This window comes from Ranitomeya imitator, chromosome 8 (genome assembly GCF_032444005.1).
Source record: "Ranitomeya imitator isolate aRanImi1 chromosome 8, aRanImi1.pri, whole genome shotgun sequence".
Taxonomy (NCBI): Eukaryota; Metazoa; Chordata; class Amphibia; order Anura; family Dendrobatidae; genus Ranitomeya; species Ranitomeya imitator.
In genome coordinates this window covers 144861491-144886427 of record NC_091289.1, presented here as the reverse complement: position 1 = coordinate 144886427, position 24937 = coordinate 144861491, and the positions used below count along the sequence as shown (strand labels likewise).

The 24937-nt window shown below is 41.6% G+C and overlaps 1 protein-coding gene across 1 annotated transcript in view; it reads right to left on the bottom strand.

Annotated features, from left to right (window-relative positions):
- The window catches only part of LOC138648036 (calcium-activated chloride channel regulator 1-like), a 71193-nt gene that overhangs the window by 33665 nt on the left and 12591 nt on the right, over positions 1 to 24937 (bottom strand). The window contains exons 4-9 of the mRNA XM_069737506.1: positions 23982 to 24090; positions 13255 to 13432; positions 11625 to 11849; positions 10634 to 10861; positions 10370 to 10544; positions 7676 to 7782 (exon numbers count right to left, since the gene is read on the bottom strand). Coding sequence (XP_069593607.1) covers positions 7676 to 7782; positions 10370 to 10544; positions 10634 to 10861; positions 11625 to 11849; positions 13255 to 13432; positions 23982 to 24090 — 1022 coding nt within the window. The remainder of the gene's footprint in view (positions 1 to 7675; positions 7783 to 10369; positions 10545 to 10633; positions 10862 to 11624; positions 11850 to 13254; positions 13433 to 23981; positions 24091 to 24937) is intronic.

Below are 24937 nucleotides of genomic sequence, written 5' to 3'. Positions count from 1 at the left end.
TATAGTTGTGTGAGGATAGATCAGGTACTGCAGTCTACAGAGATTCCACGTCTCAGAGCTTGTCCTATTGTTTTTGGTTATTGCCAGATCTCTGTATGTGCGCTGATTACTGCACGCTGTGTTGCCTGATTGCCAGCCATAACACCTAATGTGCCTAAACAGTGGAAACCCCCCAACCTCTCAGGGAACTTATCTAAATGTGTGCTGAGCACCTTGAACCCCCAGGTGCTTCACATACATTTATAAGGTAGAGCATTGAAAATTAAAACAAAAAATCAAATTTTTCCCACAAAAATGTTCTTTTAGTCAAATTTTTTTTATTTTCACAAGGTAACAGAAGAAAATGGACTCAAAAATTTGTTGTGCAATTTTGCCTGAGTACTCAGATACCCCATATATGATTTTCTGGAACGTAAATTTTGATGGAATGGTCTGCAGGTGTCATATTGTGTTTGGAGAGCCCCTGATGTGCCTAAACAGTAGAAAACCCTCACAAATGACCCCATTTTAAAAACTACGTATACTCCTCAAGAGGAATTTATTTAGATCTGTGGTGAGCACCTTGAACCCACAAGTGATTCACAGAATTTTACAACGCTGATCTGTGGAAATGAAAAAATATATATTTTTCACCCAAAAATGTTGCTTTAGCCCAATATTTTTTCATTTTCACAAGAATAGTGGGAGACAATGGACCAGAAAATTTGTTCTGCAATTTCTCCTGAGTATTTTTGAGGCACAGTGCGCAGCTCAGAATGGAAGAAGCGCCGTATTGGAGTTCAGATTTTGCTGGACTGGTTTGAGGGTGCCATGTCACATTGGTAGAGCCTCTAAGGTGCCTGAATAGAAAAATCACCCATAACACATCCCATTTTACAAACTACACCTTTCAATGAATTCATCTATGGGTGCAGTGATGATATTGACAACACAGGTGAGTCACAGAATATTATACCATTGGTCAGTGAAAAAAAAATAATTACATTTTTACCACCAAAATTTGGTTTTAGACCCAGATTTTACATTTTTACGCAGGGAAATGGGTAAAAATGGCACCAAATGTATCCTATAATTTCTGCTGAATGTAGAAATACCCCATATGTGGCTGTACAGTACTGCTTAGGCCCCTTTCACACATCAGTTTTTTGCCATCAGTAGCAATCCATCGAATTATGAAAAAACTGATCCGACAATTGATGCCGCCAGATCTGTTTTTTCTCATAGACTTGTATTAGTGATGAATTGCAATGGATGGACTCACGTTTCATCTGTCGTTCGCCGGATCCGTCGAAAAATTATTTGTCCGGCGGCCCGAGACAATGGACATAATAAGGTTTTTAGTGTCCGTCGAAAAAACGGACAGCGAAGGATCAGTCGCCATCCATCATTTGCTAGAATGGAAGCCAATGGCGCTAAATCCGTCAAATGATGGAATCCAGCAACGGATTCTGTTTTTTTACTGAGCATGCTCCGATCTAATTAGCCAGATCCGCTAGTCGGAATCGCCAAAAAAACGAATTCGTTGCATCAGTTTTTCACAATCTGCGATGGATCCGTCAATCCGTTGAGCCAACGGATTGTGACTGATGGCAAAAAAACGATGTGTCAAAGGGGCCTTACACATACGGCAAGACAGGGGAGGGACAGAGCGTTACTTGCCTCCTGGAGCACAGATTTTCTTAGAATAGTTTGTAGACTCCATATACAGAGCCCCTAAATGCTAGATGGGCAGAATTCCCCTTCAAGTGGCCTCATTATTAAAATTATACCCCTTTGGGAATTTATCTACAGGTGTGTTAGGTCTCAAGTTCCCGCTTCTGCACAGGGGGAATCTCGAGCCATCTCCGCTGCGGTCTCCCATTCTTATCCAGCCGCAGTGGAGTCTGCTCAGCAGGGACGTCGGTCCCAGCGTCTTGCTCAGTCTCACTCTGTACAGAGAGTTACTGCTGCTTCTTCAGCTTCTGCCATTAAAGCCAGTGCTGGTCAGCAGCGAGCGGACTTCTCTGGGACTAAGTCCTTGTCTGCACACACTGAGCATGCCCAGGGCAAGATCTCCCGTTGGAGATCGAGGGTCATGTGCTCAGGCTCTGCAGCACATTCCATTGGTCCTCTTGGCAGGTCTTGGCAGGTCAAAGTTTCTGTGGCCACTTCCTGTGCTGCAACTATATAAACTGCGCATGACCGCACGGCCATGCGCTAGTGTACAATTGTTAATGTGTGTATGTTGTGAGTGAAAGTCGCTCTTTAAATAACCCTCCCTATTGAATGTCTGTTCGCAGAAGGTGTATGTTTGCTGTCTAGCGTCCGACTTATCCTACAGCACGAATCACACATTACAGTCCAGTTGCTGTGACCGCCAGTACGGCGCCGTGCACTTCCTCTGTGCTTTCCTTACCCAAGCCTGGGTGGTTAGTGGCGTTCGTCAGTGCGGCACCGCATGCACTCTTGTGCCTTAATATTGTTATTTAGTTTCCTTACACACCCAGTTGCGGTGTTGTGCCAGCAAGTGTCTAATCGGACTTCAATACTAGTTGGGGTTGAGTTCGCTGACTACTTGCTCGCGCTCTATGTGCGGTACCGCGGTCCTGTGATGCAACAGGATCGCTTCCTTCACGCTGGGTGAAGTTTAACCCACGTGTGTATACTTATGAGTACCGCCATATAGTCCGTCATTACTTGGCAACAGGTTCCATCTCTGCACGGTGGACCCCGGGCTGCGAACGCACCATACTCTATCTGTCTTATTATTTGGTGCGTTCCGCCAGCCCTAACAAGGTGTTGTGATGATTTTGACTCCAGAGATATTTTCCAGAAACAAGCAATAATGGATGTTGCTGAGTGAAGTTTGGCATTGTAGTGACCAGTACGTTGTAGTAACCAGTACATTGTGCTGGTTACTACAACTCACTACAACTACTACAACTCATATTTCTGGAAACAGGCACCCGTAAATTAGGCAGGCTCTCATCACTACAGAAATGCCAAACATATGGTCGCTAAAAGTGGTTTAGGCACATTGCGGGGCTCAAAAAGGAGAGGGGCATTTGGACTTGGGAGCACAGAATTTGCTGGATTTCTTTTGGGGTTGGAGGAGCCATTTTGCTTTTCCAGAGCCTTTTGAAGGACTTGAGTAGGAACTTGCATTGTTTTGTGGATTGATTTTAAGGATTTTAAGCTTTTGTTAAGAATATTTTACATAACATTTGGATTCATATTTTTCTGCCTCACTATGCTGAGTATTTATATCGGTGTTTCCATCTAGCTATGAGTGATGTAATTCAGATGAAACTCCTGAGGGATCCATTCACTATAATGAGGAACCAGAGTTACCCTGGACTCCATATGGCCTCTGCTCAGCGCTGTCCTTTTCAGAGGTGCACAAAAGTGTGGCCAGCAGCACTTTTATGCACACCTAAACAGGTGGTTCATAGGCCTGCCAGTGTTTACAGTGCCTCCAACTGCCTCATTATAGGGAATCTTCCACCTGGGGTTCCGTCTGAATCACATATTTCAGAGATTTACATGGAAACCTCGATGTAAGTGATCAGCGTAGCGTGCAGGATAAATATGCACCGAGTCTTACTGGGATCTTTGGGAGGCAGAAAGAACAAATCAACAGTAAGTGAAAAATTGATTTTATTTATTCTTCATGCCATTCCTCATGCGGTATAAGTGATTTTATTCTTCAAGTGAGTGCAATTACAGCAATAGCAGATTTTTACTGTTTTTTATGTTTGGCTGTTGTCACACACTAAAAGAAGCTTTTTTTGCAAAAACAAGTTTTTACATCGCCATATTTTGAGACCTATAATGTTTCCATATTTCTGCTGACATCATGTGATGTCTTTTTTTTATAAGTTTTTATTCATACCATTTTTGATCACATGACATTTTTTGATTGCTTTCTATTGCAATTTTTGGGAGGCAGAATGAACAAGCATCAGCAATTCAGAAATTGTTTTTTTATTTATTTTTTAATGCCGTTCCACTTGTGTTAAAATTGATAAGGCAGCTTTATTCTTCCAGTCAGTATAATTACAGTTGTACCACATTTATATAGTTTTTTGTGTTTTGTAGCTTTTATACAGTAAAAACTATTTTACATGGAAAAGTATTAATTTTGCATTCCTTTATTCTGAGAGTTATAACTTTTTATTTTTTTTCACCAATTCAGCCGTACTGTGGCTTGCCTTTGTGGAACAACAGGACAACATGTCGTTTTCAGCAAAACCATTTTTATTTACGTTTGTCTTTTTGATCACATTTTATTCCACTTTTTTTGGCGGTATGATGAAAAAGTATCATTTTTGGCCTCTTTTTTAATTATTTTTTATGGTGTTCACTAAAGGGGTTTCCTGGTGGGACATTTTTATAGGTCAGGTTGTCCTGGACATGGCAATACCAAATGTGTGTACTTTTTATTTTTTTCCATAAAAATATTTATTTATGGGTACAATCTATTATCTATTTGTTTATTATTATTTTGTGATTTTTTTTCCAAAATATTTTTACAATTTTTTTTTATCTCTTTTTTACTTTTTTTTTTGCTAAGTTCTTCTATGGGACTATCACTTTCTGCAGTCTATCTTAGTTCTTATATATTGCAATGCACCAGCATTGCAATGCATTGGAACTGTCAGCCATGCAGACACAAGTTGACTAACTTGCCAGTGCCTGGTGACGCTGATGTTTTCATGGCGACGTTGGGTCACCATGGCAATGATCGCCCCCCCTATGACTGCGCCGATCGGAATGCAAAGGGGGCTCCCTCCGCATGCCTGCTAAATGCTGAAATTGTCAGAATCAGCTGACACCCAGTAGTCTCCAGACCTGAACCCAATAGAAAATCTTTGGAGGGAGCTGAAACTCAATGTTGCCCAGTGACAGCCCCGAAACCTGAAAGATCTGGAGAAGATATGTATGGAGGAGTACACCAAAATCCCTGTTGCAGTGAGTGCAAAATTGGTCAAGAACTACAGGGAATGTTTGACCTCTGTAATTGCAAACCAAGGTTTCTGTACAAAATATTAAGTTCTGTTTTTCTATTACCGTATATACTCGAGTATAAGCCGAGATTTTCAGCCCAAATTTTTGGGCTGAAAGTGCCCCCCTCGGCTTATACTCGAGTCACGGTAGCGGTGGGGTCGGCGGGTGAGGGGCTGAGGGCGCTGAGGTATACTTACCTAGTCCCAGCGATCCTCGCGCTGTCCCTGCCGTCCCACGGGCTTCGGCGCTGCAGTTTCTTCCTCTCTTCAGCGGTCACGTGGGACCGCTCATTACAGAAATGAATAAGCGGCTCCACCTCCCATAGGGGCGGAGCCGCTTATTCATTTCTCTAATCAGCGCTGCCGGTGACCGCTGATAGAGAAAGAAGCTGCGGCACCGAAGACAGGAGGGGACAGCGCGAGGATCGCCAGGACTAGGTGAGTATAGCATATTCACCTGTCCTCGTTCCAGCCGCCGGGCGCCGATCCATCTTCCCGGCCGGCGCCTCCATCTTCCCGGCGTCTCTGCTCTCTGACTGTTCAGGCAGAGGGCGCGATGACGCATATAGTGTGCGCGGCGCCCTCTGCCTGATCAGTCAGAGCAGAGACGCCGGGAAGATGGAGGCGCCGGAACGAGACGCCGGGAGCTGCAATCAAGGGAGGTGAGTATGTGTTTTTTTTTCTTTATTGCGGCAGCGGCGGCACAAATTTATGTGGAACATCTATGGGGCACAGTGAACGGTGCAGAGCACCGTATATGGCACAGCACAGCTATGGGGCACAGTGAACGGTGCAGAGCACCGTATATGGCACAGCACAGCTATGGGGCACAGTGAACGGTGCAGAGCACCGTATATGGCACAGCACAGCTATGGGGCACAGTGAACGGTGCAGAGCACCGTATATGGCACAGCTATGGGGCACAGTGAACGGTGCAGAGCACCGTATATGGCACAGCACAGCTATGGGGCACAGTGAACGGTGCAGAGCACCGTATATGGCACAGCTATGGGGCACAGTGAACGGTGCAGAGCACCGTATATGGCACAGCACAGCTATGGGGCACAGTGAACGGTGCAGAGCACCGTATATGGCACAGCACAGCTATGGGGCACAGTGAACGGTGCAGAGCACCGTATATGGCACAGCACAGCTATGGGGCACAGTGAACGGTGCAGAGCACCGTATATGGCACAGCTATGGGGCACAGTGAACGGTGCAGAGCACCGTATATGGCACAGCACAGCTATGGGGCACAGTGAACGGTGCAGAGCACCGTATATGGCACAGCACAGCTATGGGGCACAGTGAACGGTGCAGAGCACCGTATATGGCACAGCACAGCTATGGGGCACAGTGAACGGTGCAGAGCACCGTATATGGCACAGCACAGCTATGGGGCACAGTGAACGGTGCAGAGCACCGTATATGGCACAGCACAGCTATGGGGCACAGTGAACGGTGCAGAGCACCGTATATGGCACAGCACAGCTATGGGGCACAGTGAACGGTGCAGAGCACCGTATATGGCACAGCACAGCTATGGGGCACAGTGAACGGTGCAGAGCACCGTATATGGCACAGCACAGCTATGGGGCACAGTGAACGGTGCAGAGCACCGTATATGGCACAGCACAGCTATGGGGCACAGTGAACGGTGCAGAGCACCGTATATGGCACAGCACAGCTATGTATGGGGCACAGTGAACGGTGCAGAGCACCGTATATGGCACAGCACAGCTATGGGGCACAGTGAACGGTGCAGAGCACCGTATATGGCACAGCTATGGGGCACAGTGAACGGTGCAGAGCACCGTATATGGCACAGCACAGCTATGGGGCACAGTGAACGGTGCAGAGCACCGTATATGGCACAGCTATGGGGCACAGTGAACGGTGCAGAGCACCGTATATGGCACATCTATGGGGCACAATGAACGGTGCAGAGCACCGTATATGGCACAGCTAGGGGGCACAATGAACGGTGCAGAGCACTATATGGTTCACACCTATGGGGAAATATGAACGGTGCAGAGCACTATATGGCACAGCTATGGGGAAATAATGATCTATTTTTATTTTTGAAATTCACCGGTAAATGCTGCATTTCCACCCTAGGCTTATACTCGAGTCAATAAGTTTTCCCAGTTTTTTGTGGCAAAATTAGGGGGGTCGGCTTATACTCGGGTCGGCTTATACTCGAGTATATACGGTATATCAAATACTGATTTTATGCAATAAAATGCAAATTAATTATGTAAAAATCATACAATGTGATTTTCATTTTTTTTATTTTTAGATTCTGTCTCTCACAGTGGAAGTATAACTACGATAAAAATTACAGACCTCTCCATTCTTTGTAGGTGGGAAAACTTGCAAAATCGGCAGTGTATCAAATACTTGTTTTCCTCACTGTATTTCATTCATTAGTTTATTTCATTTTTATTTTATTTTTATCCCTCTTCGACAAAAGCTTACATTTATTTAATGCGGATAGAGCATACACCACTGATGATAATCACATGAACACAACCAATGCGCCCATGCGATCACAGAGTTGTAAATGTTTTGTAATGAACATTAAAGAGGCCCCATGAAACATCCTGAATGTACCAGTGGAGGTCATGCTTGACCACCACCCTTTTCATTGTCTTTGTGACTAGTATAGAAGAAAGTAAATTGTATCTTACCATGATAGACTGTTGAGTAACATTTCCGTTTTGACTGGAGAGTGCACTAAAGGCATAGAATATGTCATGTGTCTTAGATGCATCTTTTACAAAATGCTTTTGTCCCCCTGCAAAAGAACAATATATTTGTTATTGTTCTTCTTTAAATATTTTGCCACTCACCAAATATTATAGTGGCATTTCAACTTTAGGCTTTTGCAGCACATATTTTAGAAACAGCTGAGCAAAAGGACTCATCTGTTCTGAAATCCATATAGAAGTGAGAAAAAGGAGCTGCAGATACATTAATGCTTGTAAGTTTGTGAACTATTCAGAATTGTCCATATTTCTGCATAAATTTCACCTAAATCTGCATCAAAATTTTTATAAATCAGATAGCAGATAAAAAGAACCAAATCAAATAAATAAATAAATAAATAGTCCATGTCATTTTTTCCAATAATGAAAATGATACAATATGAAAGATCTGTGAGTGGAAAAAGTATGTGAACGTTGAGGCCGGCGTCACACTAGGCATAAGTAAATACGGTCCGTTTTTTTACGGCCGTAATACGCAGTAATTGTCCCAAAACACTGTTTCGTATTCAATGCGAGGATGCGATTTTTACGCACAAATTTATCCGTGTGTCATCCGTATGGCATCCGTATGGCTTCCGTACGGCGATTTTTTCTCGCAGGCTTGCAAAATGGACATATCATGGATTCATCAGCTCAAATATTCTTAAACACACATATATATATATATATATATATATAAGTCAGTGAGACACATATATATTTATATACATTTATATTTAATTCAGCGCTAGATAGCAGAAAAGCCGGTAATTCAATTGCCGGCTTTTTCTATCTCCTTCACAAACCCGACAGGATATGAGACATGGTTTACATACAGTAAACCATCTCATATCCCTTCTTTTATTACATATTCCTCTTTAGTAAAATAAGAAGTGTCTTTGTGTCAAATTTGGGGACTCTAGCTATTAAATTAAAGGGTTAAATCCCAGAAAAAATTGGCATGGGCTCCCGCACAATTTTCTCCGCCAGAGTAGTAAAGCCAGTGACTAAGGGCAGATATTAATAGCCTGGAGAGGGTCCATGGTTATAGGACCCCCCTGGCTAAAAACATCTGCCCCCAGCCACCCCAGAAAAGGCACATCTGTAAGATGCGCCTATTCTGGCACTTAGCCTCTCTCTTCCCATTCCCCTGTAGCGGTGGGATATGGGGTAATGAAGAGTTAATGTCACCCTGCTATTGTAAGGTGACATTAAGCCAGGTTTATAATGGAGAGGTGTCAATTATGACAATATTCTGAAAAGTTCCCAGGCTTGAGTGCGCTAGCGATGCACCCGAAATAGAGATTAATGGCAGCGTTAACAGACTGCGTTACACCGCGTTATGCCGCTGTGTAACGCAGTCCGTCTAACGGACTGCCAGAATGTAATGTGAACCCAGCCTTAGGAGTCAATCAATCCACTTTCAGACAGAATATGTACTAGTGGAGGACATACTAGACCATTTTACCCTCCCTCAACCTCGACCAACAAAGGTCACCCCAAGAACAAGGTGTATAAACGATTATGAGGTCACAAATGAAATCATGGTGACCTCTAAGCAATTAAAGGCTTCTCTCACATTCCCTTGCTCTCCAAAAAAGTACATTGCTGTTCATCAGCAAATTGAAAAGGAAAATAATGGGATTTCTTTCCTTGAGCTGACTCTCAAGAGAATGTGGGTCATTTTGCAAGACAATGACCCAAAGCACCCAACTCTTTCTGCAAAAGAATGGTTAAATAAGTAAAGTTAAAGTTTTAGAATGATGCAAAGTCCTGACCCTAATTCTATAAAAATGTTGTGGAAGGACCTGAAGTGAAGAGTTCATGGGAGAAAACCCACCAACATACCAGAGTTGAAGCTGTTTTGTGGTGAAACTGGGCTAAAGTTCTTCCAAGCCAATGTGTAGGTCTAATCAGCAATGGGATCATTTCAATACAGTTATTTCTGCACAAGGGGGTCACCAAAAGCAAAGGTTCACATACATTTACATACATGAGACATGTGATATTTGATCATTTTACTCATTTAAAAAACTACAAATTCTAATATTTTGACTTGTTTGATTTGTTTCTTTTTATCTACTTTAAGGACTTGGGTGAAAATTGGATGTATTTTTAGGTCAAATTCATACAGAAATATGGAAACTGTTGTCGGGTTCACAAACTTTTGAGTTCAGCACTTTAACATTCATACTTAACCAGGTGGGTTGGGGTCAGGTGAGATAAGTTCAATATCCATGAAACATTGATAACATGTCTTATGGATATGCCAGTAATCCGACAGTTGAGTCTATTGAGCCCTCCGCCATGCACATACATATGTTGCCAAGCATACACTCAACTAGAGGTTGCTTTAATTCCCAAGAAAAAGCCATTCAAGTCTAATAGCCAAATCATTATCTCCTTTGACATGTATTAACAGGTGAGAGTTTGAAGTGTATCATATACTATACATAGTCAACCAAGTTTGCTCGATATGTGAATGTGTATGGCCAGCTTTAGAATGATCACCTGATTGTGGGAGAAGCTGTAGGTCAATTTTTCAAATGAGCTTTTGCTCATGGATGGACTGGAGTTTTTGCTTCCAGCTGTTTATTGTCCCAACCCAGATAGTAAATGTCAATGGGCTATACCTACCAGTCATAAGTGCAATATCTTCAAGTTCCTTTGATGTCTGAAAACCAAGTGCTATTGTATGGATAACTGCACCACTAGCTAATATGTCCCCAGTGCACGCTGCAAGATCTATGTCTCCATCTGAGGCAAGCAAAATTTCAGTTCCAGCAGTTGAGCCATCCAACTTTTTATTTACCTAAAACGATAATAAAAAAAACCCTCAATGGCAGGATCTCAACGGTTGTTAAACTTTAATATTAACTTGGACTTACTAAAACAATATACCTTAAATGACTCAAGAATTCCTTTACAGATGTCGGCACCATCATTTGCCACTTTCGGGGGGAGCAATGAAATTAATGTTGCGCGATCCTTTTCATTATTTATTTGAATAAGTTCAGAATTAGTGAATGTAAAGGTATAGAACTCAACAATCCCGACATACGCCCCGGTCTCAACAATCTGAGTAAGGAAAAATTCAGCTCCTTGAAGCAGTCGGCTAAAGCGTCCTGACTGGAAAGAAAGGAAAGGTAATACTCGTTAGCACATACCAGGTTTGGACTTATGAGAAAGGTAAGTTCTTATTATATATGACTTTTGGAATGACACTATTCCACATCTGTTTCAGGTTCTTTAATTAAAAAAATGTTCATGTTATACCTAGTAAACATATGGATGGCGGGAAACAATATGGTGTAATTATAACTATATATATATTAGCTAGATTTTTTGATATTCTGCATTTCATATTAATCTGGGACACAATTATTATTATTTATTTATTTTGCTCACTTATATAGTGCCAATGTTTTACACATTTTCTTCACTGTCCTCATTGGAGCTCCCAATTTACATTCCCTATCACTATGTATTTGGAGTGTGTAAGGAAACTGGAGAACCTGAAGGAAAACCTCATAAACACATGGAGAACATACAAACTCCATGCAGATTATGTCCTTGGTGAGATTTTAACCCAGGACCCCAGCGCTGCAAAGCAACAGTGCTAACCACTGAGCCACCCTGCAGCTCACAATGTTGTCGACTGATTCTGTAGAAAAAGCAAAATACAATAAAAATATCTCCCGTGTGATTTTTAATTTCCTGCTCAAATGTAACTTTGGATTTTGGGAGCTTTGTCTCTCATTATTACTTTGTGGTTGGGTTATACACTAGGTCCCCATCTGTGTCACCAATAAAAAAAACTTAACATATTCTGACAAAGTAGTATTCATTTATTGATAACGTGAATTTAACTTTTTTTTGTCAATCTACGTACAGGACCCATGCTTGCGGAAATATCTATTGCTAATGTGATGACCCTTCTCCTAGATTGCATTAGCGTAAATGTAGGAAGAGGTAGATCAGTATCAGATCTTGGAGGAGTGGAGATGATATCTGTGGAGGTCATGATGATGTCCCACGTGCTGTGACAATTACACATTCTGTTTTGTAGGCTTGGAGCTTCAATGACATGATTGCTGTCATTACAGAACGATATTATCTAAGAATAGAAAAAAGAATAACATGGGCGGTCAATAAAGAACCAGCATAATTACTCTGACTTTCGGTGTGAAAGGTGAAGAAAACCTATCAAGAACTAGTGCAATACAAGTAAAGGAAAGTGAAAGGCAGGTGCATGAACTTATCTGGTGCAAATTCAGAGTACATAGCCCATTATAGCTGGTAGGCACAAGCCAGACGTGGGATTTCTTTGTACATGTTGAAGCACACAGAGCTTGTAGTTAAGGAAGAACATTGTCTAAAGGGGCTTCTGGTCGAAAATGTAGATAACCTTTCCTTAGGATAGGTCATCAATATCAGGATTTTAGGTGGCAGTCCCACCAATCAGCTGCTACCAGCTCTGGCTGCAGCTGGATGTAAAGTATAAGTCATCAATATCAAAAGACTGGAAAACCCCTATTGGCATGATCCATCTCAGTAACATGGATGGCAGCAAAGCTTCTAAGGAAAGTGAGTCATATAGGCACATACATCACAATAAACCAGTGTGCTTTAACGGTATATCACCTCTCATATATGACTTTGATAGAAAAAGAACACAGGAGAAGCACTTCATAGTGTAAAACTGTAGGAAGTGATGAAATGGCTAAATGATGATATCCACTCACCGGCTGAAGTTGTGCAATGGCAGGCACAAAACTGAATAAAACACAAGAAAAGCAATTTACGTCTGCTGCATCACCGGCTGATGACAATCAGCTCTCAGACTTAAACCAATGAGAAACCGTACATGGAAAAATGCAAGATACATATTGGTGCCGCCATGAAAAGGATAAAGAAATATTAAAAATATTTAACTCCATAAAACAACGCATTTCAGAATCACTCTAGTTCATTCCTTATGTCTGGTTCCAAAACACTTTTTTTATGCAATAATAAATATTTTGATATATTAGAAACCTGAATTTAGATATTGTTACCTGCGCTATTCACACCTATAGGACATCTAGGTAAAGGGATACATATGCAAAGGCATATATATATAATAAGTTGCACAAGACACTCCTGATGGTGTATTACTAGTACTACACAACTTATGGGGATTGATGGGGATTACAGTGGATGGTAGCTTATAGGACTAATTACCACACATGTTCACACTATACAGCGCAGAGACGTTTTTTAATTTTAATTTTGATCTATTATTTATCCTTTCCATGGAGGTGTCCATATGTGGCTATATAATCTTCCATGTGCACAGCTTCTCAATATGCATGGTTTTTGGCCTGTATACCACTTTGTGTTCATGTGTTGTCTGATGAACAAGCAATGGTGCAATTATGCAATATCACCACACAGATTTCATGTAAAGGATGTGGTGCAACATATTAGAACCTACTATAACTGTTGGTAGGCTTTAGGTATTTAGCCTGATTAATACTTACAGATGGAATCACTGCAGAATACATGATGGATTCCTGCACGTTCTGGACTCTCTCAGGCAAAAAGAGACAACCTTGTTCATAAAGACCAGTCTCAGCATCCACTTTGCAGTTTCTTACCGAACAAACATCCTCGTCACATTCCTGTATTATGTTACTGCCTTTAAGATTGGCGGAGCATCTGGTTGAGAAGGATAGAGAAATATTTAAAGCCATGGAAGCATCCAGAAACCGGGAAGTATTGTTTATAGGGAATCTTTCTGACTAATATTCCAATAAAATCTAGAGGACACCAGTACCAGAGAACTGACACAGAATTGGAAATATACCTTTGTGTTATGATTAGGCAACTCAGTACCACAGTGAACATAGAGGTCAGAGCACATACAGTGATCTGACAATAATCCAAAAACATAGAACGAGCTCTGAGACGTAGGAACTCTGTTGACCGCAATCCCTAATCCTATCCAACAACACTAGAGGCAGCCGTGGATTGCGCCTAACGTTACCTATGCAACTCGGCACAGCCTGAGAAACTAGCTAGCCTGAAGATAGAAAATAAGCCTACCTTGCCTCAGAGAAATACCCCAAAGGAAAAGGCAGCCCCCCACATATAATGACTGTGAGTAAGATGAAAAGACAAACGTAGAGATGAAATAGATTTAGCAAAGTGAGGCCCGACTTTCTGAACAGAGCGAGGATAGGAAAGGTAACTTTGCGGTCAACACAAAACCCTACAAAAACCACGCAAAGGGGGCAAAAAGACCCTCCGTACCGAACTAACGGCACGGAGGTACAGCCTCTGCGTCCCAGAGCTTCCAGCAAACAAATAGATAAGCTGGACAGAAGAAAAGCAAACAAAATAGCAAAGGAAAACTTAGCTATGCAGAGCAGCAGGCCACAGGAACGATCCAGGAGGAAAACAAGTCCAATACTGGAACATTGACAGGAAGCCAGGATCAAAGCACTAGGTGGAGTTAAGTAGAGCAGCACCTAACGACCTTACCACATCACCTGAGGGAGGAAACTCAGAAGCCGCAGTACCACTTCCCTCCACCAACGGAAGCTTACAGAGAGATTCAGACGAAGTACCACTTGTGACCACAGGAGGGAGCTCTGCCACAGAATTCACAACACCTTTGTGACCTTTGAGAGAGGTCTAATAGGTGAGAAATCAAACTCTCAATCCATCTATTCAGTTAGCCATTAAAAGGTATCAACCACTGAGGACTCTCAATTCTAAATATTTTTCATGGCAGAACAAGTAAAGCATGCAGCTTTGTCAGATAGTGACCTAAGGACTCACATATACCCAGTGCACACGTCTCTATCGTGTGCTTCAGAATTCAATGAAAGTTAGGTTTTAACCCCGAAGATCATAAACAAAGAAAGAATGAAGAAATCTGATGTTCTGTAAAAAGTAGAAAGGTGATTGCTCAGAATTTACAATGCGCTGTGTATATTTATCTAATACCAGATGTAAGTGCAGCACCCTATTGTCTCTAAGTTAAACACACAGAAAAGTTGTCACTGGATATCATAAAGTAACTCTTTAAATATTAATAAGTATATCTAAGAAGGACTTATGACTCTTAATATAGATAACAGCAGAGTTTGGCTAGAAAATGCCAGATGGGCCGGTATGGTAGTGGGTCACATTGGCCTTTTAACGATATCCTGGTTCTTAAGATGCAGATAATGTTCTTTACTGTTGCAGAGCAGGCAGCCATCGGTTATGTTCCTTGCCACTTACTCATGAAGACCGCAGGCGACTTCTACCCTGCATCCTGGCAGAGGCTACACAGGAAACATTAGGTGGCACCATGCCATCACTTCTTTATTATATTTTTTTCTTGGCACAGTCGGGGAAATATAATTACTATACGGAGGCACAAAACAGAATTGGTACTATATGGAAGCACAGGGGGCATTATTACTACAAGGAGGCACAGAGGGGCTGTATAACTGTTAGAACGCACTTGGGACACTTTTACCATAAGGAGGCACAGAGGGGCTTTATTACCATATGTGAGCACAAGGAAGTACGATTACTATAAGGAGGCACAGGAAACATTACTACTATATGTGGTATTTCATTGAGTCACTGGAGGGGGATATTATTACTATAAGGAGGTATGGTAGGGCACTACTTTTTTGGGCGGCTGTATAACTGTAAAAGGGCACTGGGGGACATTACTACTGTGAGGAAAGGCAAGGAGTCATTATTACCATAAGGAGATATTGGGGGTTTTATTACTATATGGAAGCACAAGGAGATAATATTATTAGTATATGTTGGCACAAGGAAGCATGATTACTATATCAAGGCACAGGAAAGGGATATTATTATGATAAGGAGGCACAGTAGGGCATTATTACTGTATGAAAGCACCAGTGGCATTATTGTTATGGGGGGCTGTATAACTATAAGAAGGCACTGGAGGAACTTATTACAATAGGGACACAGAGGAGGGCATTATTATCATAAGGAGATATGGGGAGGCACAGGGGTAATTATTATTATTATTATTATTATTATTATTATTATAAGGAGAACAAGATGGCGCTATTACTATAAGCATGGGCATACATAGAAATCATGGAGCCCCATAGCAGAAGTTCTAACTGGGCCCCCCTCAAAAAAAATTGGGATTGTTGGGATCACAGAAGAGCATATTTCACAATATCCCAGCCTTTACATAATAACTTTCCTCCTGCTGAAGTCCTATATTAATCTTTCATTGTCCTCATAAAATGTGATGTCAACAAACGTGCCTCAGAAACACAGAAAAGCACCCCCAAAGTATGAGGTTTTCCCCCACCATGTTTCACAGTTGGGACAGTGTCCTTGTAGTTGTACTCATCCTTCTTCCTCCAAACACAGCGAGTGAAGTTGATACCAAAAAGTTCTGTTTTGGACTCATCTGACCACATGACCTTCTCCCATGCCAATCATCCAGATTGTCATTGGAAAATTTCAAACGGCCCTGGGCATGTGCTAGCATGAGCAGGGGAACCTTACACGCCCTGCAGGATTTTAATCCTTGACGGCGTAGTGTGTAACTAAAGGTAACCTTTGAGACTGTGGTCGCAGCTCTCTCAAGGTCATTGACCATGTCCTTCCATGTTGTTCTAGGCTGATTTCTGACCTTTCTCAGAATTATTCTTACTTTACGAGGCAAGATGTTGCATGGAGAACCAGACCGAGGAAGATTGACAGTCCTCTTGTGTTTCTTTCATTTTCTAATAATTGTACCAACAGTTGTTGTCTTATCACCAAGCTGCTGTCCTTGTGTCCTGTTGCCCATACCAGCCTTGTGCAGGTCTACAATGTTATCGCTGGTGTGCTTAGACAGCTCTTTGGTCTTGGCAATGGTCGAAAGATTGGAGTGTGATTGATTGAGTGGTGGACAGGTGTTTTTTTATACAGATAACTAGATCAAACAGGTGCAATTAATGCTGGTAATGAGTGCGGAGTAGGAGGGCTTCTTAAAGAAAAACTAACATATCTCTGAGGGCCATAATTCTTGCTATTTGGTACGTGATCAAATGCTTATTTCATGCAATTTACTTCTTTAATAATCATGCAATGTGATTTTCTGTTTTTTATTTTTTTATTCTGTTCGTCACAGTTGAAATGTAAATATGATTAAGATTACAGCCCTCTCCATTCTTTGTAGGTGGGGAAACTTACAAAATTGGGAGTGTTTCAAATGCTTATTTTCCCCACTGTATATATACAGTGGGTGAAGTAAGTATTGAACACGGTACCAATTTTCTAAGTAAATTTATTTCTAGTGGTGCTATTGACATGAAATTCTCACCAAATGTTGATAGTAATTCATCCAATCCACACAAGCAAATAAATCAAACCATAGATGTCCATAAATTAAATTATGTGTAATAATGAGAAATGACATAGGGAAAAAGAATTGAACACATGAAGAAAGAGAGGTGCAAAAAGCCATGGAAAGTCATAACACTAGCTGAAATCTATCAGTAATTAGAAGCCAATCCACTTAGTGAAAAATATCAACTGATTCAACTATAAAAAAGTGTCTTAGTAAGAAGGTGCCACATCTCATAATGGGTAAAACCAGAGATCTGTCTCAGGACCTTTGCAACCTTATTGTTGCAAAATATACTGATGAAATTGACAGAAGAATTTCTAAACTACTGAAGGTTCCAGGGAACACTGTTGAGGCCATAATACGGACGCGTAAAGAACATCAATGTACCTTAAACTGGGTGTAACAAGGTGTTCCCTGCAAAATTTCAGTCAGAGGAGTGAAAAGAATTATCAGAAAAGTTGTCCAAGATCCAAGGACCATTTGTGGAGAGCTACAGAACCAGGAATCAGTAGGAACAATTATTTCAAAGAAAACTATAAGTAATGCATTCTACTTCTATGGTGTGACGTTAGTCACTACTTACGGACAGGCCGTGAGGCAGAAGAGTCAGATGTTCCGAGGTCAATACCAAGAGAGTACGTAGATAACCAAGGGAAAAGACAAAGGCATAAGTCATGTCACAGTCCAGGGTCTATAACAAGAGATAGCGGGTCAAAAGCCGATGGACAAGACAAAGGGATAGTGGGAACATGGTCCAAAGGGTCAGGCAGCATAAGAGCAGAACTCAGGGCAACAGAATCAGGCTAACACTCACCAAGAAGCACACACTACGTCTGGTAGGGATCAGGGGCATATAGCTCAGTTAAATAGCTGAGCAATCACCAGAACGCTGAACACCTGCAGAAAGTCCCGCACATCCCAGTCACAGATTGGGCAGCAGAGCTGTCAATCAGCACACCGACAGCCCAGCAAGCCCAGCCAAGCTATCAATCAAGATTGTTATGACCTGGTGGTCAGGACAATAATGGACCTGGTGGTTAAGAGCACACGGAATGACCTGATAGTTACTGATAATATAGGACGAGCTCTGAGACGTGGGAACTCTGCTGACCGCAATCCCTAATCCTATCACACACTAGAAATAGCCGTGGATTGCTCCTAACGCTCCCTGTGCAACTCGACACAGCCTAAGGAACTAGCTAGCCCTAAAGATAGAAAAATAAAGCCTACCTTGCCTCAGAGAAATTCCCCAAAGGAAAAGGCAGCCCCCCACATATAATGACTGTGAGTAAAGATGAAAATTACAAACACAGAGATGAAATAGATTTAGCAAAGTGAGGCCCGACTTACTGAACAGACAGAGGATAGGAAAGGTAAATTTGCGGTTTGCACAAAAAAACTACAAAAAGACCACGCAGAGGGCGCAAAAAGACCCTCCGCACCGACTCACGGTGCGGAGGCGCTCCCTCTGCGTCCCAGAGCTTCCAGCAAGCAAGACAACAATCAAAATAGCAAGCTGGACAGAAAAATAGCAAACCAGAGAAAAACAAGCAGGAACTTAGCTTCTGCTGGGAAGACAGGTCACAAGAACGATCCAGGAGTGAACTAGACCAATACTGGAACATTGATAGGTGGCATGGAGCAATGATCTAGGTGGAGTTAAATAGAGCAGCCAGCTAACGAATTAACCTTGTCACCTGTGGAAGGAACCTCAGAAGCCGCAGCCCCACTCACCACCACCAGAGGAAGCCCATGGACAGAACCAGCCAAAGTACCATTCATGACCACAGGAGGGAGCTTGACAACAGAATTCACAACACAAGATACAGACAGCTCAGCAAGACAGTTTCCATAGAACAGCATAGCAATCATTCACTGAGCGGAGGAATCGTGATACATGGCCTGTATGCACGCTCACCACTCAAAGCTCCATTGCTGAATAAAATGCATGTTGTATCACATTTAAAGTTTGATCAACAACATTTCGACAAGCCTGTGAAATACTGGGAGAATATAGTCTGGTCAGATGTGACCAAAATGTAACTATTTGGATGCCATAATACACACTATGATAAAACACAATACCAACAGTGTAGTTTGGAGATGGGAACATCATGGTGTGGGGCCTTTTTTCTGCATTCACAAACATCTTGTTATGAAAGGAATGGTGAATGGACAATTATAAGGAGACATTTTTGATAAAAATCTACTGCCATCTACCATGATGATGAAGAAGAAATGAAAGAGGGCATTTCAGAAAGATAATGATCCAAAACACATAGCTACGGAAACTCTCAATTGGATTCAGAGAAAGAAAATAAATCTGCAAAAATTGCCCAGCCAATCACCGGACCTGAATCTAATAGAAAATGTAGGGAACAAATTAAAGCTCAGAATTCCTAGAAGGAGCCCATGTGACCTTCAGGATTTGAAGAACATTTTTCTCACTGTGCTAACGGGGATCTCACCGACAATACAAGATTGGCATCAACCCCACAAATATGAACCCCACTTGCCATCACTATAGGGCATGTGGGAAGAGCCAGGCAAAGCGCTAGAATTGGTGCATCTAATAAATGCACCTTTTCTGGGTGGCTGTGGGCTGCTATTTTTAGTCTGGGGTTGGGCAATATCTATGGCCTCTTACCAGCTTGAGAATACCAGCCCCCAGCTGTCTGCTTTAGCTTGGCTGGTTGTCAAAAATGCCGTTTTTTTTAATCTATTTAATTAAATAATGAGAAAATATGACATTGGGACCCCTCTAATCTTGATAACCAGCCTTGCTAACGCTGACAGCTGAGGGTTGCTGCCCGCAGCTGTGAGTTTTGCCTGGCTGTTTATCAAAAATACAGGGAACCCATGCCGGTTTTATTTTTTAATTATTTATTTACAGTGCAGAAGTCGGCTGATGAAAACTGCTGCTCTTACTGTTACTAGTGGCAGCAGGCACTGGCTGATAGGAGCAGTAGTCCCATCAGCCGACACCAATAACCGGAGGTAAACTTTATAGCTCCAATCATAGCTGTGGGCTCATGCTGTCATTTGACAATGTATGAAACGCGGCTGTCTGACTGGCAATGTAATAATTTTACAGCCGATCAGAAGCGGTGTTTGCCACGCTGTTATGTCATGTCATCTATTTAACTATCTATCTATATATATATATATATATATATATATATATATATATATATATATATATATATATACACATACATTCGTGTGAAAAATTGTTTTCCCTTTCCTGACTTCTTATTCTTTTGCATGTTTGTCAGACTTAAATGCTTCAGATCATTAAACTAATGTAATTATTAGACTAAGATAACACAACTAAACACAAAATCCAATTTTTAAATGAAGGTCTTTATTATTATGGGAAAAATAAATCCAAACCTACAGGGCCCTGTGTGAAAAAAGTGATTGCCTCCCAGTTAAAACATAAATTAACTGTGGTTTACCACATCTTTAGCAAGCTGAGTTTAAATTACTTAGCCATTACATTTGAAATGTATTCTCTAGCCTTCTGATCGTGCACTCCGCCTTCTAGCCACAGGTGTTTTAATTACAGCAGGTCCGGTACCCCTCCATGGAGAGAGAGAATTTTAGTCTAGGAAGAGGTTTCACATGTACCCATTCAGATGTAGACGTTTATTCTCAGCGAGGTAAGGCAAGCGTAGGACCTGGTATAAGAGAGATGCCGTAAAGTGGCTACCAGGTACACATAAAATTGGCCATTTTTATGCGCTAAACGCTCTCATTTTTCATATTTCTAGTGCAGTAATGCAGTTCAAATTTCGTATTTCAGGTTTGTATGTTCTAGCGCTGCAGTGTGCTGCCTTATTTATTTAAATTACTTAGCCACACCCAGGCCTAATTCCTGCCATATCTATTCTCAATCAGGAAACAACTTAAATAGGACATGCCTGACAAAGTGAAATAGACCAAAAGATCCTCAAAAGCTAGACATAATGCTGCGATCCAAAGAAATTCAGGAACAAATGAGAAACAAAGCAATTGAGATCTGCCAATCTGGAAAAGGTTATAAAGCCATTTCTAGAGTTTTGGGACTCCAGCGAACCATAGTGAGAGCCATTATCCACAAATTCCGAAAACATCGAACAGTGGTGAACTTTTCCAGGAGTGGCCGGCCAATCAAAATTACTCCAAAAGTGCAACAACGACTCTTCGAAGAGGTCACAAAAGACCCCACAACAACATCCAAAGAACTGCATGCCTCACTTGCCTCAGTTAAGGTCAGTATTCTTGACTCCACCATATGAAAGAGACTGGGCAAAAATGGCCTGCATGGCAGAGTTCGAAGATGAAAACCAGTGCTGAGAAATAAGAACATAAAGGCTTGTCTCAGTTTTGCCAGAAAATATCTTGAATATGATCCCCAAGACTTTTGGGAGAATGCTCTGTGTACTGACGAGACAAAAGTTGAATATTTGGAAGGTATTTGTCCCGTTAAATCTGGCGTAGAAGTAACACAGCATTTCAGAAAAGAACATCATACCAACAGTAAAATATGGTGGTGGTGGTAGTGTGATGGTCTAGGGATTTTTTACTGCTCAGGACCTAGAAGACTTGCTGTTGAGAATGGAACCATGAATTCTGATGTCTACCAAAAAATTCTGAAGTAGGATGTTCGGCCATCTGTTCGTGACCTCAAACTGAAGCACACTTGGGCTAGGCAATGGGGCATTGATCCAAAGCACACCAGCAAATCCACCTCTGAGTGGCTTAAGAAAAGCAAAATTAAGACTTTGGAGTGGCCTAGTCAAAGTTCAGACCTTAATCCAATTGAGATGCTGCGGCATGACCTTAAAAAGTGGTTCATGCTCGGAAATGCTGCAATGTGGCTATATTACAACAATTCTGCAAAGATGAGTGGGCCAAAATTCCTCCAGAACATTGAAAAAGACTCATTACCAGTTGTCGCAAACGTTTGATTGCAGTTGTTGTTGCTAGGGGTGGCAAGGGTTATTAGGCTTAGGAGGCAATCACTTTTTTACACAGGGCCCTGTAGGTTTGGATTTCTTTTTCCCTTAAGAATAAAGACCTTCATTTAAAAGCTGGATTCTATGTTTACTTGTGTTATTTTTGTCTAATATTTAAATTTGTTTGGTGATCTGAAACATTTAAGTATGACAGACATGTAAAAGAATAGAAAATTTGAAAGTGGCAAACACTTTTTTTCACAAAACTGTATATATATATATATATATATATATATATATATATATATATATATATACTGCTCAAAAAATAAATGGAACACTTTAACAACAAAATTTAAGTGTCCAGTTATAAAGCAACAATGATGAATCAATTTCTCCTGCTGTTTTGCAAATGGAACACATAACAGGTAGAAATTATAGGCAATTAGCAAGACAACCCCGATAAGCGATGGTTCTACAGGGGTAACCACAGACCATTTCTCTGTTCTCGGCCTTTTTGGCTGTTTTGGTCGCTTTTGCATTTTTTCATTACTCTCACGCATAGAGGTACTGTACAGTAGCAAGAGGTGGTGTCTACAACCCACAGAAGTTGCTCAAGTAGTGCAACTCATCCGGTATGGTACATCAATGCGAGCTGTGGCAAGAAGGGTAGCTGTGTCTGATAGCACAGTGTCCAGAGCATGAAGCAGATACCAGGAGACAGGCCAATACACCAAGAGACATGGGAGGGGTCGTAGGAGGATACAACTCAGCAGCAGAACCGCTATCTCCTCCTTTGTGCAAGGAGAAACAAGAGGAGCAGTGCCAGAGCCATGTAAAATGACCTCCAGAAGGCCACTAACATCCATGTGTCTGTTAAAACTGTCAGAAAAAGACTCCATGAGGGTGGTATTAGGGCCCAACAGCAAGAAGTGGGTGTTGTGCTTACAGGCCAACACCTTGCAGTGCAATTGGCATTTGCCAGAGAACCCCAAGATTGGGAGATTTGAGACAAACCTGATAGAGTATGGATAAGCCGTGCAGAAAGTTGTGCTGTCTGCAAAATCCTCCAGCATAACCACTTTGGTAGTGGGTTAGTAATGACGTGGAGAGGCATTTCTTTGTAGGGCCACACAGCCCTTCATGTGCTAGCCAGAGGTACCCTGACTACCATTAGATACCAGGAAGAGATTCTCAGACCCATTGTGAGATCATATACATGTGCAGTGGGCCCGAGGTTCCTTCTGATGCATGACAATGCCAGGCCTCATGTGGCTGAAGTGTGTCAGCAGTTCCTGCATTATGAAGGCATTGATGCTATGGACTGGCCTGACCTGAATCCAATCAAGTACATCTGGGACATCATGTCTTGTTCCATCCATCAATGCCACGTTGCACCACAGACTGTCCAGGAGTTGACTGATGCTTTAACCCAGGGAGTAGATTCTTTAGGAGAATATCTGCCGCCTCATCAGGAGCACGCCCAGGCATTGTAGGGAGGTCATACAGACATGTGGAGGGCACACACACTGCTTAGCATTATTTCTTTGTCTTGAGGCATTTCCACTGAAGTTGGATCAGCCTGTAGTTTGATTTTCCACTTTCATTTTGAGTATCATTCCAAATCCACAAATCCAGACCTCCATGGGATATTGATTTTTAATTACATTGATCATTTTTATGTTTTATTGTTCTCAACACATTCCACTGTGTAGTGAATAAAGATTTGCGACTTGAATATTTCAGCCAGTGATATCTGGGATGTGATATTTTAGTGTTCCCGTTATTTTTTTGAGCAGTGTATGTATATTCCTACAGACTAAATAAATAACCTATCCCTCTCAGGAATGATTAATAGTGTCATTATTGTTACAGAACAATGTGCCTTAGGATTGTACATGAAAGAAACATAATATTCACAATGAATATAATTATTCACCTTGTAGCTTCTACTTTAAGTTCTTTAGAAATGTAATAGGGAACCTCAGTGCTATATTCATCGAAGACTCCCCAGCGGAGGTGCGCCCATTCATGGACAAATGTTCTTCCTAAGAAAAAACAAAACATATACGGTACCTAAAATTTTAATTCTAGTTATTTTATGGATTATAGACATAAGACTCATCACTTTCTAAACAATTTACATGATAACAGAGAGTTTACAAAAATGTACTTAATGGGAATATATAATCAGAAAATGACCTATTGTTTATATTAGACTTTGTGTTAAATAATTTTTTTAAACATTCTTGGTAATTTTTTTTTTCATATCATTTCTGTATTAGAAAGAAATTAACTAAAAATCTTGCAATTTTACACTGGCCACAGGGCTATATTAGATTCATACTTCCTATTCCTCACCGAAGACTTTTCAAATGTCTCATTATGATCGCACAGGCAGAATTACAATGACAGGTAACACCTCTATACACAGCTGATGATATAGAAACCACCATTCATAATAGGCAATGTTTCATCTGACCACGCTCTCCTTACCTTTCTGATGATCTTTGCTCACATTTGCTCACAAAAGATAGGGTCTGAGTCAGTCCATTGCTGCTAATGTACTTGTGAGTTACCTGAAAGGACACTATGTAAGAGTCTAGAATAGCAGGAGTGGCCAGAGTGAAAACTGCAATACGTTTAAAGGGAACCTGTCACCTGAATTTGGCGGGTCCTTTTTTGGGTTACATGGGCAGTGTTTTCGGGTCTTTTATTAACCCCTTTTTCCCACTGGCCGCACGCTGGTCGCGAAATTGACTTGCTGTTGATTCGCTTTCCTCCCTAGTAAACGCGTGCGCAAAGCAATCTTGCCTTGCGCTCGCGCAGTATGCTTTGCCCAACTGCGGGCAAAGCCAAAAACTATTAGTGCGCATGCGCCGGCGCACTATGTCC